Source organism: Anguilla rostrata, chromosome 4 (genome assembly GCF_018555375.3).
Source record: "Anguilla rostrata isolate EN2019 chromosome 4, ASM1855537v3, whole genome shotgun sequence".
NCBI lineage: Eukaryota > Metazoa > Chordata > Actinopteri > Anguilliformes > Anguillidae > Anguilla > Anguilla rostrata.
Window position 1 is genome coordinate 4800582 of NC_057936.1, and position 18298 is coordinate 4818879.

An 18298-nucleotide genomic window follows, 5' to 3' on the forward strand; every position below is an offset into this window, starting at 1 on the left:
CACGCTCTTGTTAATGCAGGTAAACTGGCAGATTTTTAGCTGACCAGGTTGGGGGGTTTTACAAGGACACTGTGGAGCTTATTACTTTAGCGATAAGCTTCACAGGATCCTTAAAGACCATCGATATAGGCCACCTATCTTCGAAAGGCCTGGTCTCTTCAGACCACATCCGACGTCCCTGTCTCCAGTTTGATGGATCATCGGAAATGTGGGTTTTGAGTTTCAAATGGAGCGTTCTTCACACAAGCATGAGAGAATGCAGGACCTCATCTTGGCGTGGGGCTGGTTTTTAACATTTCTCTTCGATATTCAGATCTATTAAAAGGCTTTTTAACCGTTCTTCTTCCTCTCAACGAGAGTGCCTTGTACTTCATTGAATTGATTGTAAGCCATGCCCAGTTTTCCACTCTTTTTTTTTCCCCACTGTGGCATCCTTTGCTTTCCTCCAGAGATTCCCCTCACCTTGACTGATGAAGCTGTGGACACACCCATTACATTACATTACAGGCATTTAGCAGACGCTCTTATCCAGAGCGACTTACACAACTTTTTACATAGCACTTTACATTGTATCCATTTATACAGCTGGATATATACTGAAGCAATGCAGGTTAAGTACCTTGCTCAAGAGTACAACGGCAGTGTCCTTACCCGGGATTCGAACCTGCGACCTTTCGGTTGCAAGCGCAGTTCCTTACCCACTGTGCCACACTCCGTCCTACACCCGTGGTCCTGTGTCCGTCTGTCTGTCCGTCAGCCTCTGGGCGGGGCTTTTCTCCTGATGATTGCTTTTGGGGGAAAATGGGAGTCCTCTGAGATTAATGAGATTTACCCCGCTTGTTTGAAGTGACGAACGGAGTAATGGGCCGGGCAGTAAAGCAAATGCATTTCTTACTTGCGGTTTGAGTCTTGGAATAATTTATGAGCTCGGGAGCCCCCCCCAATCCCCCCTCCCCCCCGCAGGAGTGAAGCTCGTTTAGAAATGCAAACCAGGCTGCAGCTTGATGGGAAATCTTCATTAAGGAGGGAAAACAGTGAGGGGAAGAAGAAGAAGGAGAGTGAGATTGAGATTGATCGCTTTAATCCTCCCAGCTAAATAAGATTAAGGAGGAATGGTGTGGGTGGAGGGTGGCGTTCCGTCCCCAAAAAACTGAGGTGAAGCTCAACCTTGCGTATCGGGCTACTGCAGCTGGTCCAGGATGGTGCTGCCCAACTAAATTCACACGTGCCCCACCCCCCTTTCGAACCCGTTTCGCTGGCCTCTGGTGGCGACTCGCACGAAATTGAAGCTTCTCATACTGGCAAGCTAAGCTGTGGATGGCTCCGCCCCTTCCTGTCTTCCGAAAATGACTGCACCGTGCAGACCAAGCCAACCTCTCCATTCAGCATCCTCCCTCCCACTGGCTGTCCTGTTACTCTGAGAACCCGACAGCCGCTCCTCATGCTCCGGCCCTTCTCTGACCTCATCCCCCTGACGGTGGTGATTTTTCTGAATCGTGCTAACTGTCCATTGGTATCATGAGGGTATCAGTGTGAGAATTTGGGCTACTTAGCTTATCACATGCCAAGCATCTAATATTACAGTTTAACCCTTTGAAGAGCAGGCTTTGTGGAATGTTTGAAAAGTCAGTGCTCTAGAACTCCGTTGCTTTTAATCACCAGTGGTGATTGTGACATCAGCATTAGAATGTTCAGTTAAGAACATTCTAATCACGTATTTGTGACCTCACACCTTAACCAGGCTTCACTTGTCAGTCTTTGTTGGTAGTTTTTAAGTTTGTTTGTTTTTAGCAGGTGTCCTCCTGCCACAGATGCTAAAGCTTTAGCTACAGCAGTGAAAGCAATATGGCCGCCCCGTTTTGTAAACGGGTGACTGTCCTTTGTCCTTACTCTCCTGAAGTGACTCGTGTCTGGGTCACTAGGGTGCAGGGGACGTATCAGGTGACCCCCTTCTCACATTCGCCTAATCCCGCTGTACGTGAAAGGCGATGCTTACTTAAAGGCTTGCTTTGGGGAGGAGCCAGTTTGCTGTTTGTCTGTTAGTTGTTTGTATTAGTCGTATTATCCTTAGTAAAAGCATCATTTGCCTCATGATTCCCCCGAACAATTTTGGTCTGGATAGTGTATCTAATCATGCTCATGCCAACAGGTGCTTGAGCAAAAAAAAATTTTTTTCCTCGTCTCTAAAGGGTTAAAGTATTTCTTATAATTAACTGAGCCAGTGGTGTGTCTGCATTGAGCTGAGAGTCCCTCGCTGATGCTCGTGAGACGGTCTTTCATTCCATTACTGTTTTGTGCCTTTCCATTTCCAGCCAGAGGGGGAGCCGTTGGCTGCTGGTTATGGGTTTCTCCTCCTCCTCCTCCTCGTTTTGCACCACAGTCTTACTGACGGGAGTAGTTAGCTAAGAGCAGCAGCCCAAACGGTCAGTCCCCTGGTCAGGCTACCCTTAGCTGTGAGTCTGAATCCAGCTGAACAGGCAGCTCCCAAAATTTCCAAGGCTGTAGCGTTGTGATTCACGGGGGACGGGGCGCTGGTGAGGCCAGGCTGCCCACCCGCGGCTTCGGTGTGGTTGCCATGGCGGCATTGCCGTGGAGACCGTTGGGCAAGCCGATACGTGTTTGTTTGTGTTTGTTTTTCTCTCTCGCCTGCAGGGGGGGGCGGGACCGTGCCGTACGTGCGAGGAGAGTGTTTACCGTGGGGGCTCTAACGGTAGGGTGGGACGGAGGGAGGGAGGGAGGGAGGGAGGCGGGACTCTCATCCAGTCAGGGGCCACCAGGATGACGGTGCACCTCTTCCTCCTCTTCCTCATCATGGAGCTTGTGCTGTTAATCCCCCCCCCTCCCCCGCCACCACCATGATCAGTTTCCACAGACAAAAGAAGTCGTTTATTGCAGAATGTACAGCACTCTCGGCCCAGCGCTAGGTGAGACGGGAGTACAGTTTCATTTTTGGCAGAGGGGTCCGTGCTGTGCAGCACATCCTCCCTCTGCAGAGGGGGTGTGGGGTAGGGGTGTGGGGTGTGGGGGATGGGGGGTGGGGTGGGGTGAGCTGGAGCCTGATACTGCCACGTCCGCCACGTCGTAGTCGTAAAGAGTACGCCCTGTTCTGTCTGCCTCCTGTTCTCTCTCTCTCTCTCTCTCTCCCTCCCTGTCTCACTCTCTCTCTCTCTCTCTCTCTCTCTCTCTCTCTCTCAGTTTGCTGTGAGCTCTCTGCTCAGTGATGTTTCCTCCTTTTCTCTCTCTCGCTGTGATCAAAGACAAGGCTTTAGCAGGACTGCAGTCTTATTGGAAGCCCTGTTTGATTCTCTGCACTCCCCCTTTCTGCTGCTGGTTTTTTTCTTCTTCTTAGCAAGGAGAGCGGACAATTCACCCTGTGTGTGTGTGTGTGTGTGTATGTGAGTGTGTGTCTGTCCTTGTGTTTATGTCTCTGAGTGTGTGTGTGTGTGTGTGTGTGTTATGTGTTTCTGTCTGTGTGATTGTGTCTCTGAATGTGTGCGTTTTATGTGTTCTCTGCGTGTTTGTATGTGCACATGCGTGTGTGTGTGCGTGCGTGTTGGATGACAGTGAAAGGTAGAAGGTGCTTTGGCAGGGGATTGGCCCCTCCCCCCCACCCCCCCCAGCGTGCGGGAGATTTGTGTTCGACCCGACAGTCATTTCTGTGCTCTCAGCCCTGCCCTTTCAGACGATTGGCCGATCTTACCCCCGATATTCTGTGTGAAAGGGAAAAAAAAAGGTTACAGCAAAAAAAAAAACGATCTTTCGCTATAATTGCCATTTGGCAACATTCCCCACGTTGAACTGTGTCGGGCTTGGTCGTCTCCGTCTCCTTAACCTTACAGGCGTCTCGGCCTGCTAAAAAGCACCACGGAAACGCGCACCAGACACGGGAGTTCCGGAATATAGATCCGGTTACCCATCAGGAACTCTATGGTATCAGCAGCCTGATGTAAGACACTGTTAGTGTGTCTAAAGGTGCTATGCTTCCCTTCTGTGGTGTAATAAGGTGGTTTGGATCGTGTGGTGAAAGGGACCAGTGGAAAAGCGTTTGTTAAAGTAAGACAGCGATAGCGTGTCTGAAAGTCCCCTTCACGGCCGTAAACGGGCAGCGTACTACACTACAGAAGACCTCGGGACTGGCAGTCACTAGAAGTTGAGATCTTTCACAGGACTTCATTCAGGCGACCTTCCTGAACAGAGGCCATTGCACACAGCCGTTGTAGACTGTTGCAGGTTTTTAATGACGAGCAGCGGGTCTTTTAGTGCCTGGTGGGGAAATTGTTTGGCATAGTCCGAGACCGTGGAGCATGTGTTAGTTTAACAGGTGAGATACTGGTAAACATAGAACCCACATACTGTATATTCAAAACTGCAGGTCATACAGTCGGCCTGTAGATGGCAGTAGTGGTTTACACCTCCCGGAATGAGCAGTTTGTTCATGTACATATCTGGTCTGAATCCTGTACAGAGGGGTGTTTTAGCTGCCTCTGTGGATTGTATAATATGGTAAGAACTGCACAGTATCCTTTATATAGACTCCCAGGAAGTCCACTTTTTGACAGTGTGTTGTGTTTTTGCATAAGGTTTGAGAAAATTAAATTTAGGGATTTCTGTTTATATGAGGGTTCAGGCAATATATTATAATACAGACTACAGTCATTTTATGGGTTTAATGGTTCACACTTGCTATTGTCATGTTAGTAAATGTGTGTGTGCGTGTGTGTGACAAACTGTAGACACAGGTATAGGCCTATCTTAAAAATTTTGGGAAAAGCCATGTCCTGGTACTTGTTGTTCCTCCACGAAAGTAATTTTATCCTATTTTCAATCCTTTGCAGAAAACTGCTAAGCCTTTGCAGAAACTTGTGCTTAATGGATTAGCTCATTGGGGAAGAAATAAAAGCTGGCAGCTTTTCTCCAGAGTACGGCTCGGGGGGCGGTGGGGGGGGGGGGCAGGGGGCTCAGAGCCAAACCGCCGTGGGCTGAGGGGGTGGGGGTGGGGGGCTCCTACGGTGGGTGAAAATAAAGACACTGTTCACTCCTCCCTGTCTCATCTCTTTACAAGCAATCGCTCTATCGGCTGTGTCTTTCGAATGTCTAACCTATGTGCCTATTCTACACTGAGGGGTGGGGGCGTTTGTGGGATGGGGGTGGGGGTTCGTGTCCACGTCGTGTCCCAGTAAATTTCAGCTGAATTTTGGGTCGACGGTCAAAATGGCGCAGGGTCGCGTTGGCTGAGTTTCCGTTTGCCCAGTAGCGGTAAGGCTAATGCGTTTTCGTTACGGTTGCCCTGTTGGAGTAGGGCCTGTAAATGTGTTCGGGTCATTGGGAATGCTGTTCCAGTCGTATTCCTCAGTCTAGGCTGCAGCATTCCAGCATATTCCGTACAGATTCCCACACTCAAACCAGCCTGTGGTTCCTTTTAGCTTTGCGAAGGCACCTTGTCAGCTTGCATTAGGTTCACCCACGCACGTTACAGAAATTAAATTTGTTCTCCGCATGTGGAACTGTTGGAACAAACGGAACCAAGCTGCGTACCGTGTGAGTTCAGATATGCGAGTTGCCATGGCGAACGTCTGTTCCAGATGGTGATGTCACTCCTGGAGCGGCGGTGAAGAGCGTGATTAGTTCTGTTTGGCCCGGGACCTTGGTCTGCCGCTCGGCGGGCTAATCGTATCCCAGGTAACCGCTCGCCTTCTCCGCCGCGGCGGTTGAAAGGAGGCGGGCCTCCGGGACCGGACGGTGCGGATCGGACGCCGGACTCGCGGGGGGGGCGGTGCCGCCGGACCGTCGGCTCGCCGCTCCCGGCCGGGGGGTCGGGACGGGCTCCTCCGATTCGCCGAGCGAAGGAAGCGCGCGGCTGTTAGCCGCCGCCGTGCTCGCTAACGCCGCCCACCCCGCCCCCAGGAGTCCCATCGCCCCCCCCGGCTCTTCTCTCCCCCACACTCAGGTTTACCACACCATCTGAGATCCCTGCCGCTTCCCTCTCTTCTGTTCAGAGAAGAAGAAAGGAAGGAAGGAAGAAAGAAAGAAAGAATGATTTAAATCGGAATATGGGTCATGTGACCTCACCCTCTGGAAAAGAAGGCCCTGCCCCCTCCCCCCCCCCCAGTCTGAATCTGGCTGTGTTTATATCAGAATCAGGGCAGCGCATCGATTATTCATGCCTGGAAGAAGACTGTGTGCTGTCATGTGCACTGCTCATTGGAGCTTGCTAATTGGTGCGAGAGGGGATGAGAGAGAGAGAGACTGGGAGAGAGAATGTGAGAGAGAGAGAGAAAGAAGGAGAGAGAGAGAGAAGAAGAGGGGAAAGGGACAGAGAGAGGACCCATGTGTGGAGGGAGGCTGAAGCCAGAGGACCGGATTGGAGTTTTTTTTTTTTTTTTTAATCGCTTACCGGCACATTGCCGGAAAAGAAAACAACAGAAAACACCTCTAAAGCACAACCCGGCTCGACTCGTCTCTTTCTCTCTCCCTCTCTCTCTCTCCCTCTCCCTCACTCTTTCTCTCCCTCTCCCTCTTTCTCTCACACTCTCTTCTGCTCTCCTTTCCTGTCTTCTCTTCTCTTCCACCCTGGAAACAAAAATAAATAAATAAAAACAAAAAGGAACCAATCGTTTTTTGGGGTTTTTTTTTTTTTTTTTGGCGACCAGGAACAAAATTTAAAAAAAAAGAAAGAATGACCACTTACTACCACAGCCACGAGCACTGCTGTGCTTCTGCGGAGGGTTGCCCGGGAAACGCTGGCAGGGCTGCCGGCCAGCCCAGGGCTGAGCCCCGGCTCCACTTCCCTCAGTCGGCACGGCAACAGCAGCCACAGCAACCGCAGCATCAGCACCACCACCAGCACCACCACCACCTGCTCTATCAGCATCACCTGGACCTCTGTCAGCTCGGGTCCCAGCAGCAGCAGCAGCAGCAGCTGGGGGGGGATCCGCCGGGGGGGGGCAGCGGCCCCCGCTACTACAGCGTGTGCACCCTGCCCGCCTCCTCCAAACACAGGGGCCGGTTCACCAACCTGCGGGACAGTGTGAGAAAGAGCCCCACCAGGAGCACAGGCAGAGCTAGCGCCGCCGCCGGCTGGGGCGCTGACAGCTCCTGGGCCAGTTTTTGTTTTGATAAGGTACGTCTTTTGGGCTGCGAGAAGGGGGGGGGGCGAAAGGAAGGGTGTGGGACAGGTGGTCTATATTCCGTCAGGTCCGTACTGAGTCCAGACAAAGTATACCTTCTTTTCTTCCACATAGGAGCATGTTGAAAAATGTTGAGCGTAGTTCTATGGTTGGTTGCTTCTGTTATTCCTTTCAGTTAAATATTCCAAAAATATTTTTCCGTCTTGTGTAACGGAAAATAGAACAAGCTGAAGTATGAGAGTCGGTTTGTGGGATGCGAAAGAGGACTGGTATTCCTCTGTCTGTGTGGGGTAACTAAGTGGCATTTGTGTGAGTATCTGGGATATCCCAGTTGACTGATTTGGATTAGAATTAACCAGTCGCTCCTCGTGATTGGCTGGCTGATGAGAACACAGCGGTCTGCGTTGTTGGATTTTTAAAGGAACCTTTAAAAGAAGTGCTCATTGTGTCAGTGTGCATTTGCCTGTGCTTTTGATCGTCAGTATGCTGAGGACTTGCTTCTCATCCAGTAAAAAAGCGCTTTAAGTGTTTTACTTGTGAATTATGGGTATCAAAATTACTGCTGATTGAAACGTCTGAGCATTTTTTTATTTGGTTTTTTTTGTTGGTCTAATTTACAACATGACATAATTTACAACAAGCATAAAACATGCTTTTAATTTTAGCTACGGTCATTAAAGTTGTGATTTGCTGAATTCCGCTGTGCTCGTTTCTGGTGGATTTGTGTTTATTAGGAGGTGTCTGTGAAGGCACTGGACTGGAAAGACCTGTGATCGGACATTTTGATTGGTCAGTAAAGACACTGGACTGGAAAGACCTGTGATCGGACATTTTGATTGGTCAGTGAAGACACTGGACTGGAAAGGCCCATGATCGGTCATTTTGATTGGCTGTCATTGTTGCCCCTCCCATCTGCGTGCTCCAGTCAGACGGTCGCAGCCGTGATGCGTACTGCTCCTCCGCGTTCGCACCTTTCTGTGGAGCGCCACATCTGCTTCTGCGATGACATCAGCGTTCCAATCATGTTTGTAACAGGGTTTTCTTAACTTATGGATTGTGGGGGCTGTGCTGGAGGTGATCTTCACTTTGTGATGAGGTGGTGGGTGTGCAGGGGGGGGGGTGTGTAGGGCCCTCTAGGCAGGTGAGTTACTCTCACTCTCATTGGTGATGACGGAAGGGGGGGGGTGCGGGTAGTGAGGGGGGGGGGGTGTAGGTCCCTCTAGGCAGGTGAGTTACTCTCACTCTCATTGGCTGATGACGGAAGGGGGTGGGGGGCGGGTAGTGTGGGGAGGTGGGGGGGGGTGTGTAGGGCCCTCAAGGCAGTGAGTTACTCTCACTCTCATTGGCTGAGGTGGGATAGGGTGGGCTTTGGGGGGTGGGGGGGGGGGGGGGGGGGGTGCGGGGTGACGCAGAGGGATGTGTGTCCACAGATCCGCCGCTTATCCCCCCCATTGTGAGGGACCCCCAAACACAATGGGGCCTGCCCGTAATCCCTGCCCACTCAGCGGATGCTTCTCCCGAGATGGGACACCCCGTCCAAACACTGCCGGAATCTGCTGAGCTGCACTGTGCGCCCCTCCTAATAGCAGGAGAGGGAACATCACTTCCACTTTCTGAGATTAGTTTTCCTTCACTCTGATTGGTTGTCGCATGTTGCAGCCAATGTTGTTATTGGTCAGTTGCTGGTCGAGTTGGACGAGTCACTGCCTTCATTTCTGAGCCCCCTCCTCCTACATAAAGGTCATTGTGCATCAGAAGTAGCAACAGATTGTTGGTTTATTCTGAAAGCACATTTACTAGAGCTGGACAGACGTCACGGAGTCCGCCCGGTCAGGCTTATGGGCAAGGCTGGCGTACTGCAGGGGGAGTCTTCCTCTGTCAGCACACGCAGCGATTTCATTACATTACAGGCATTTAGCAGACGCTCTTATCCAGAGCGACTTACACAACTTTTTACGTAGCATTTACACTGCCTCCAATTACACAGCTGGACATATATACATGCTGAAGCAATGCAGGTTAAGTACCTTGCTCAAGGGTACAATGGCTGTGTCATTGGGAATTGAACCTATGACCATTAGGCTACAACACCAACTCCTTACCCATTATACTACACTGCTGATTTCACACCCCAAAATCACAAACATCACAACTGAAATGCTTCTCTCTCTTGCGTAACTCCCGCCTGTGTGTTCTGTGTTTGTTCTGTTTCATTCTGTGTCTCTGAGATGATGCTCTATTCTTAGACACTCTGAAGAAATTGCACTGAAGTTATGAAATAATGACCTGAACTGTGACCGGAACGTGTTTTGCTCATTTTCTTTTATCGAACGTTTTACTTCTTTTATGCATGCGTTACTTGTTGCATTGTGCCGTGTGTAAATGAATGCTTTATGAATGCTGAATGCCACCAATCCATTTACTTTGGAAACACACTTTTTAGTGCTGGCTGCCGTAAGCAGTGGCAACATACACTCTCCGTATAAAGAGTCTACCAGTTTCTGTACCATCAGTCCATTTCCAAAAGGCTGTACGCTAGTATTTTAAAATAAGGGCTTCGGGGCACCAAGAGGGAATGAAATGTGTCTAATGTGCTCTTCTACAGATAAAAACAAATGTGTACTGAGCAAATCACAAAGAGATGGGTCCAAATCATTTCTGCCTCTCTTGTTAGTTTTCAAAATCATACACAAACACCATTTTCCAGGAGTACCTGTTAACAGTGGTTTATAATTTCTCTTTAAATTGTGAGTGGTTAGTGTGGGAGCTGTGGTGGTGTCTAAAGGCTGATGTGTCTGGGATAAAGGGTTTGTTTTTGGGACTGCTGCAGGGGTCTCAAGGTTCCCCTCTCCCGTCCCGCCAGGCCTCTTTAACGTGTCCCTCCTGCGCCCATCTCTCTACGCCCCGTTTCAGCCCCGCCTCCCAGTCACGCAAGGACCAATGAGCAATCAGCATCCGCTTCAGCCCCGCCTCCTAGTCACACACAGACCAGTGAACCATCAGCATCCATTCTAGCCACGCCTCCCAGTCACACACAGACCAATGAGCCGTCACCATCTGCCTCTCCCAGACCTGTCAGCCTTTTCTGTCCATCTCTTTTGCTGGCCTGGGGAGAGAGTGTCCATCACATCCCCTCTCTCCCCATTGGCAGAGGAGAGCCTATCCCTCACATCCCCTCTCTCCCCATTGGCAGAGGAGAGCCTATCCATCACATCCCCTCTCTCCCCATTGGCAGAGGAGAGCCTATCCCTCACATCCCCTCTCTCCCCATTGGCAGAGGAGAGCCTATCCATCACATCCCCTCTCTCCCCATTGGCAGAGGAGAGCCTATCCCTCACATCCCCTCTCTCCCCATTGGCTGCCCCTCTCCCTCATGTGATGTGTTATGATTGATGTTTCAGGATCCTCATCTGTGCTGTGCTGTGCTGTGCTGTGCTGTGTTTGCTGTGTGTGGTGTGTTCTGACCTTTCACCCCCATGCTGTTGTTTAGCAGACGGACGCTGCGCCTCCCTCTGTACCCATAATTCCTGTGATCCCTATCTCGCCAGTCCCGGCCGAGAGCACTGTCATCCCTCCATCCACGCCACAGGTCTTTTTATCTGTTTTTCTCTCTCTCTCTCTCTCTCTCTCTCTCGCTCTCAATTTCTCTTTACCCCCACCCACCCTTTCCTCTTTCCCTGTTTCTCTCTCTTTCTCCCACCCCTTATATCTCTCTTCCCCCTCCGTTTCTCTCTCTCTCTCCCTCTGTCTCTCTCTCTCTCTCGCTCTCTCACTATCTCTCTCTCTCTTTCTAATTTATTTAATTCTTTTTTTCACCCCTCCCATTCCACTGGTGTTTTGGTGGTTTACAGAGATTACTGACAGAAGCATCTCTCCCCCCCCCATCCGCGTGTGCGTGTTTTCCTGCTGGTTAAAATCCGCGTGTAGAGAAGGGACAGGGTGACCCAGGGGGATTAAATCCACTCGTTTTCAGGCGTGGGACAGTTGATGTTTCGCCGTTGCTGTAGTGTGGTGTGTTGTGTACGTACACATTCTGCCATCTTAGACCCCCCCACGCTAATGCCATTCCACTTTTAATTGACAAACATGCATAGAGTAAGTGACCGAGTCTGACCGTTTCCTCTGTTTAAAAGCTAAAACCCGTGAAGAAGTAGCGTAAAGTGATCGGGTGTTTTGATCTGCTTTGGTTTGCGCTCGTCACTTTTAAATGCTAATTTCACTTTTCTCTCCTCTTCAAGGCGAATCCACCACCGGTCGTGGTGAATGCAGACAGTTTGGACACGCCTCCTTACGTGAGTTTCTCTCCTTTTTTTACATTTTTAAGGTGTGTTTCCTGGCTTGTTGCTGTAAAAATGTGTTTAGCTTTAGCACCTGAGAGTACTGTGTATTCAGCCTTTGGCTACTTTGTGTGTTTAGCATAAATAACTGACTGTGAACTTCATTTAGCTTTAGCAGCTATGTGCAAAAATGTGTTTTGCTTTAGGAACTGTGTGTAAAGGCGTGTTTAGCTTTAGCAGTTCTGTATAAAATTGCATTTCAGTTTGGCATCTGTGGGCCTGTGTAATATTGAGGTTAGCATTAACCTCCATGGGGCTATGTAACAGTGAGTTTAGCATTAGCATCTGTGCGGCTGTGTAACAGTGAGTTTAGCGTTAGCCACTGTGGGGCTGTGTAGCAGTGAGTTTAGCATTAGCTTCTGTGGTGCTGTGTAGCAGTGAGTTTAGCGTTAGCCTCTGTGGGGCTGTGTTACAGTGAAGTTAGCGTTAGCCTCTGTGAGCCTGTGTAGCATTGACTTTAGCGTTAGCCTCTGTGGGGCTGTGCAGCAGTTTAACGTTAGCCTCTGTGGGGCTGTGTAGCAGTGAGTTTAGCATTAGCCTCTGTGAGCCTGTATAGCAGTACATTTAGCGTTAGCCTCTGCCGCAGCGTGCTGTGTGAGTCTGGGCAGAGTCCCACTGGGGACGTTCACAGGTCCTCATTAAGATGAGTGTGATTTACACTCCTGCCACTGCTTTCCTCACCAGCCTCAATCTGCTGAGGCTGGAACTGTTTGGTGACAGATTTGTAACAGGCTGGTGTGTGTGTGTGCGTGTGTGTGTGTGTGTGCGCGCGGTTGCAAGTGTTTGTATCTGTATCTGTGTGGGGGTGTGTGTGTATGCATGTGTATGTATGTGTGTGTGTGTGTGTCTGTATGTCTTTGTGTGTGTGTGTGCGTGTGTGTGTGTGTGTTTTGTGAGAGCTGATGGTTCTGGCAGCTCTGTAGCTGTCCGTGGTGCTGAAAGCAGAGTGTGAGCCACTGGGCCAGCTCCACAGCCGTTTACACACACCGGCCCGGTCCTCCTGCTCCTGCTCACAGATCAGTGATGCGTGTGTGTGGATGAGCAGACGAGGGCCGTGTTCTCTGTAGGCGAGAGCGGAGTGTGTGTTACTCATATGAGCTCACCGCGTGCTACGTGGAGGGAGGCGCTGTTGAATGTTAATGAGGGCTTCCTTTAATACAGCCTGCTTTAATTAAACCGGGCTTTTTGATCTCGTTAATGTGGTGCCCGGCGTATGGCGATTATGAACGGGCCTCGTCAAGGGTCCAGTCCAGTCTTCATGGATGAGTGTGTTTAATGTGCTGCCGTCGCTGAAATTCTGCTCACTTCGCACAGTGACATACAAATATCTGTGGGGGGGTTTTTTTGCTGCCTGTTTTTAGCCTGTATTATCCTAGCTGAAGGGCTGGAGATGCTGTGTAAAATGATGTATTTTCGTGGATTTTTTTTTTTTTGCTGAAGCGTGGAATTGAATGAGGATCAGTGTCTCTGCAGTGAGTCATCACGCACTCGGGGAAGATGTAGAGCAGCGGGGAGCGTAAGCTCACCCATTTTCTTTCGGAATAATCCACCGCCCCCCCTCCCCTCCCCCCCCCCATCCTTTCTGTGGGCTGTCTGTTTCCACGTTTACCCCTACGCTGAGCTGCACGTCTTGGAACCGAAACCGATTCCATCATCGTTTCCGGAGTGATGTGAAGCCTGGCAACGCTCTGTCACTCAGGTTACTGTAAGGGTGATGACCTGCGTGCTTCCACAGGGTGTCTGTGTGGTCATGATCCTGGGTGTTTAGAGGCTCACCTCTGGAACCTTGCAGTCTCCAGTATCGACTGTTAAATGATCTTTTCTGCGAAAGAGAGTCTACCTCCTGCTTTAACTGTGGGATACTCTGTTGTGCTCTCCCCTCCTCAACAGCCTGGCAGATATCTTAGTGCCCCCCCCCCCCTCCTCAACAGCCTGGCAGATATCTTAGTGCCCCCCCCCCTCCTCAACAGCCTGGCAGATATCTTAGTGCCCCCCCCCTCGCTCAACAGCCTGGCAGATATCTTAGTGCCCCCCCCCGCCAACAGCCTGGCAGAATCTTAGTGCCCCCCCCCCCCCCCGCCAACAGCCTGGCAGAATCTTAGTGCCCCCCCCCCGCCAACAGCCTGGCAGAATCTTAGTGCCCCCCCCCACCCCCAACAGCCTGGCAGAATCTTAGTGCCCCCCCTCCTCAATCGCCTGGCAGAATTTTAGCAGCCCCTCCCCCTCCTCTTAGCAGCCCCCCCCCCCAACAACCTGGAAGAATCTTAGTGCCCCCCCCTCCTCAACAGCCTGGAAGAATCTTAGCAGCCCCTCCCCCTCCTCAACAGCCTGGCAGATTCTTAATGCACCCCCTCCTCAACAGCCTGGCAATCTAGTCCCTCATCGGCGAATTTAGCAGCCCCCCCCTCCTCTTGACCCCAACAACCTGGAAGAATCTTATGCCCCCCTCCTCAACAGCCTGGAAGAATCTTAGCAGCCCCCTACAGCTGGCATAGTGCCCTCCTCAACCCTGAAGGCCCCTCCTCAACAGCCTGGAAGATTCTTAGCAAGCTCTTCTCAGGCCAGAGAGCCTGTTGTGCCCAGGTTCTGCCACTCTCCCTGAGTGGGACAGGTGGTGGTGGAAAAGTCACTCCTAAGATGTTCGCATGGGGGTGGCACTGCTGACCTGAGTGCCCAGGGCCTGGCACCGGTCCAGCGAACACCTCGTGCTCTTACCCATTAGAACAGAGCTGGCTTCGCTCACGGTACGCCTGTGCTGCGCCTCTTCCATTCGATCCAAATTCCTTTATCCACCGTGTTTTATTTTAACTGTTATTTTATCGCACGTTTTCCGTTTGAGAAATCGTTCCTGTCGTGTTTAGCCGGTTTTGTACTAAACTCCAGATTGCTCACCGAGCCTTAATTTGATTCGGTTTGAAAAGGCACTCTGAACAGCTGCTTGCCGTGGATTGGGCTCGTAATGCGGAAACCTCACCTGCTGTCAGCGTGATTCTCATTTCTCCGTGGGATTAATCCGTCGCTACCGAACACGGTGAACCGAGGGAAGCCGGCCGCCTGAGCTGAATTAGTCTCTTTGCTTTTTTTAAGGATTTAATTTGATTTCCTGCTTGTTTGTTTGGGGACAGTGCCTGTAGTATTTCAGCTTTGTAAACACGGGCGGTGCTTCCCTCCGAGCGATGACCTCATTCTCCTCCTCGAGCGCGGTACACGTGCATTATGTAATTGAAGAAAGATTAATTAATTTTTGTGCCAGCGCTCCGACGGCCACACGATCCGTCAGAGGTTTATTCTCCGTGATGAAATGTCTGTCGTTCCTCTCTGTTGTGATGCTTCACAAATGACACGTGATGTCATTAATATGGCGCTCGTAAAAAAACGCTGTGTAGGCAGCGTACAGTTTGGAGGCTTTAAAAGCCTGCTCAGTGCGTTCGTATCGACGGCAGCTAATGCCATTTTTTGGATGAGTCGATGCAGCCGTGGGTTTTAGAGCTGTTGGTTTTAAATGCCGTTAGCTTGTTTCTCCCATCAGGAAGTGAATTTTTAACCAAAATGAGGAATAACATACACTTGCAATCCATTTCCTTATATAAAAAAAACCCCATAATGCTCAGCTTTTGTTGTTTCTCACAAATAACTGGCTTCAGTTTAACTATTTGTTGTTGTTGTCGGGTGTTACCTAGATTATTGTTAAATATTTGCAGAAGGTTTTGGTGAATATTTGTCGTTTTCTGTATACGAAAGGAGAATGTGTAATTTTTTGTAATTACTTTACGAGTTGAAGAGAAGAGCTCGGTAAGCACACAAACATTTCTGAAGGAAATAGACGGGTGCCCCCAGGCTCCCAGCTGTCCAAAACCAGGCCTGTGAGGTCTTTCCCAGTGTCGCCCAATGGCCTCCGGGTTCGACAGTGAGCCCAGAGTGTACCGTGATGTGGGGTAGTGTGTCTGCGCAGCGTGCGGTAGGGGCTTGACCTGGGGTCACAGACGCACCGCTCTCTCTCCTCTCTGTGAAAATGGCGGGGGTGTTGCTGTCGGCCGAAAGCTCTTATTGATTGGCGTGCCGTTATTGATCAGTGTCACACCCCACCACCCCCCCCCACCCCCCCCCGCATTCCTGGTCAACCACTCAGAAGGTGGCACCAGACGTGGGTGAAATAATTATTTGATATTCTTTAAGACCTTTATACATTTTGTAGTAATCCTGCAGATTGCTGATAACTTTTTACGCGCTGTCTGTTTCTACTGAAATCTTTCCGGAAGAAAATTATTTTCTGTGTACACACCACCTCTCTGACTGTGGAGCAGGGGTAAGGGCATTGGAATATGAGGTATGATTCAATCTCCCACTTTAATGTATTCCTGTTCACTCCCTCAGTATTAATATGTTCTGTCACCGGTTTGCTGAATGTTCGTTTTCACATGAAGTGGAAAATTAGATGCATTCTCAGACGTGTGCTCCATTCACTCAAACACCAGAGCTCAGCATCTTGCAGTCTTTGTGGAGTGTGGAGTGAGTGAGTGAGTGAACGAGAATTTATACATGCATATATGTGTCTATGTGTGTTTGCGTGTACATGTGTGCGTGCGTGCGTGCGTGTTGTGTGTGTGTGAGAGAGTGTGTATTTGTGTGTGTGCATGTGCGTGTGGGCGTACGTGTGTGTGTGTGTATATGTGTGTGTGTGAGTCAATGTGTGTGTTTGTGTGTGTATGTTAGTGTGTGTGTGTGTGTGTGTGTGTGTGTGTGCGCGTGCGCACACGTGTGTGTGTGTGTGCGTGCGTGCGCGCGTGTGTGTAGGTGATGAGGACACACATGGCTCTCTCTGCCTCTGTAGTCCAGCCTCCTCTCTCTTCTCTTCTCTCTCTCTCTCGCTCTTTCTCTCTGCTGTTGGTTTTAATTACCACAGCTGTAATTGGACCGCGCTCCATCTCCATCTCTCTCTCTCTCTTTCCCTCTCTCTCTTTCATCTCCATCTCTCTCTCTCTCTCTCTCTCTCTCTCCGCCTCTCTCTCTCTCTCTCTCTCTCTCCCCCGGCTCTGCCTCTTTGTGGCGACGCTGCCGTTGTGTTTCACGTGTTTGGAAACGAAGGCTTTTCTCCGCTGGAGTTGTTTTTTTTGCAGAGACCCTGTGTTTGATGTGTTTGATTTGCGTTAGTCGCTCTCTTCCGTCGGGTTGTTTGTTTTAAGACGCGCCACTTCGGAAACGTTTCTCTAAATCCTCGGGGCGAGTGTGTTGTACGCTTGAGCTGAGTAGCAAGAGAGAGAGAGAGAGAGAGAGCGTGTGACTGAACATATTTGAGATGCTGTAACTCTTTGTGTGCCTGTCAAACTGCTGGAAATCCCTGGGAATTTTAGGCAGAAACGTGTTGCTGGCAATCACACTGCCATATAAAAGGAGAATTTTTAGAGTTGTTGAAAGCAGATTTTTCATTTTTCTTTTTTTAAAAAACCGTCAGTAATATGCATTAATTGTACGAGCATCAGAAGGGATTTGCAGCTAATGATTTGACCGGGTGTGCTGTGAGTACTGTGTTCTGGGCACTGGGGTCCCTGTACTGTGACCGGACACAATCAATAGCCCTCAGAGCAGTCCTGATCAAAGTCCTGATAACTGCACAGCCACAGACACTGGCTGTAACATACGACCAAAGAGAGGTCTTCTCTTGTGCTGATTCTACTTGGATTAACTGCAAAAGTGGTATTTTATTGCAGTGAGTTATTTTTCTTTGTGTTATCTTGTGATCTGTTTTGGTCCCTCCCTCCCCAAACCCCCCTAATGGTTTGTGCCCCCCACCCACCCCCCGGTTCGGGTACAGCCTTAGCGGGACGGTCCCGTGATCAGATATGTCCCAGCTGTGTGTGACCTGTGAGTGAGTGCGTGCTCACACTCTGTGTAAGACACACGATGTGCTACATCTCGTTAGCCGCAGGCTAGCAGCACCACAGGCTACTCTCAGTAATCTGCACTGTGGTCGTAGTGACGGCTGTGTGTCCCGGTATGGTCACCTGCTGGAGCACGGTGTCACAAGCTCCCTGTGAGAGATGAGCGTCGGGGTTAAGGAGGGAAAAAAGCGCTCTGCAGTTAGGCCTGAGCTGTCCGTATCAGTGCAGCTGTCTGTCTGTATCTCTGTATGCTCATGATGCTTAGAGGCAAACTGATGTTCGCCTGTCACTCACCTGTCATTAATGTCTCCCCCGTTGCTTTTCAGGTGAATGGAACGGAAGCAGATTATGAATATGAGGAGATCACGCTCGAGCGGGTAAGGGCCTCTGTACTCCTGCTCGCTAATATGCAAATTATGTATTTAATATAACGCCTGTAATAATAATAACCCTGTTTGTACTGCGCCCTCAGTGCTGTTGTTCTAGGCCAAAGTGGATGCGGTAGAGCAAATGAAAACAATCAATCAAAGAAAGCGAAACAAAAAACAAAGATATACAGATTGAAGGAAATGACTGGATGCGGAAAGTGCAGTGGTCAGAACAGACGAGCGCGTGTGATACAAGAGCCATGTTAATATGAGCTGATGTTATGGGATGGATTTGTCTATGTATAGCGCACGGTTTGGAGGTTATCTCGCAGAAGAGCGTCCTCTTGGGGGTGGGAAAAAAATCGATACTCAGCCTTTCTCTCATAATTTAGAAAAACACGTTGATTGATAAGAGCTCGTTCCTCTCACGCTAAGCTCTTTCCCTCCGTGCGATTCCCGGGCTTTTATTGACCCGGTGTTGACATGGAGCCTCCTTTATGTGCGATGCGCTAAGTGATATTAGCGCTGTAAAGTGGTCGCCCTGGGGTGCAGGGGTTGGGGGGGGGGGGGGCGGGGCTGGGGGTTGG

At 50.1% G+C, this 18298-nt stretch overlaps 1 protein-coding gene across 29 annotated transcripts in view; it reads left to right on the forward strand.

Moving 5' to 3' along the window:
• Positions 1-18298, forward strand: part of dlg1a (discs large MAGUK scaffold protein 1a) — a 176171-nt gene that overhangs the window by 102123 nt on the left and 55750 nt on the right. For 15 of the 29 annotated variants that reach the window (XM_064330155.1, XM_064330156.1, XM_064330159.1 and 12 more), the window contains 3 exons: positions 10618-10716; positions 11366-11419; positions 17670-17720. In XM_064330155.1, coding sequence (XP_064186225.1) covers positions 10618-10716; positions 11366-11419; positions 17670-17720 — 204 coding nt within the window. Of the gene's footprint in view, positions 1-6170; positions 7121-10617; positions 10717-11365; positions 11420-17669; positions 17721-18298 lie in introns of those variants that run through there. The other 14 variants (XM_064330160.1, XM_064330168.1, XM_064330169.1 and 11 more) reach the window with 3 other exon arrangements.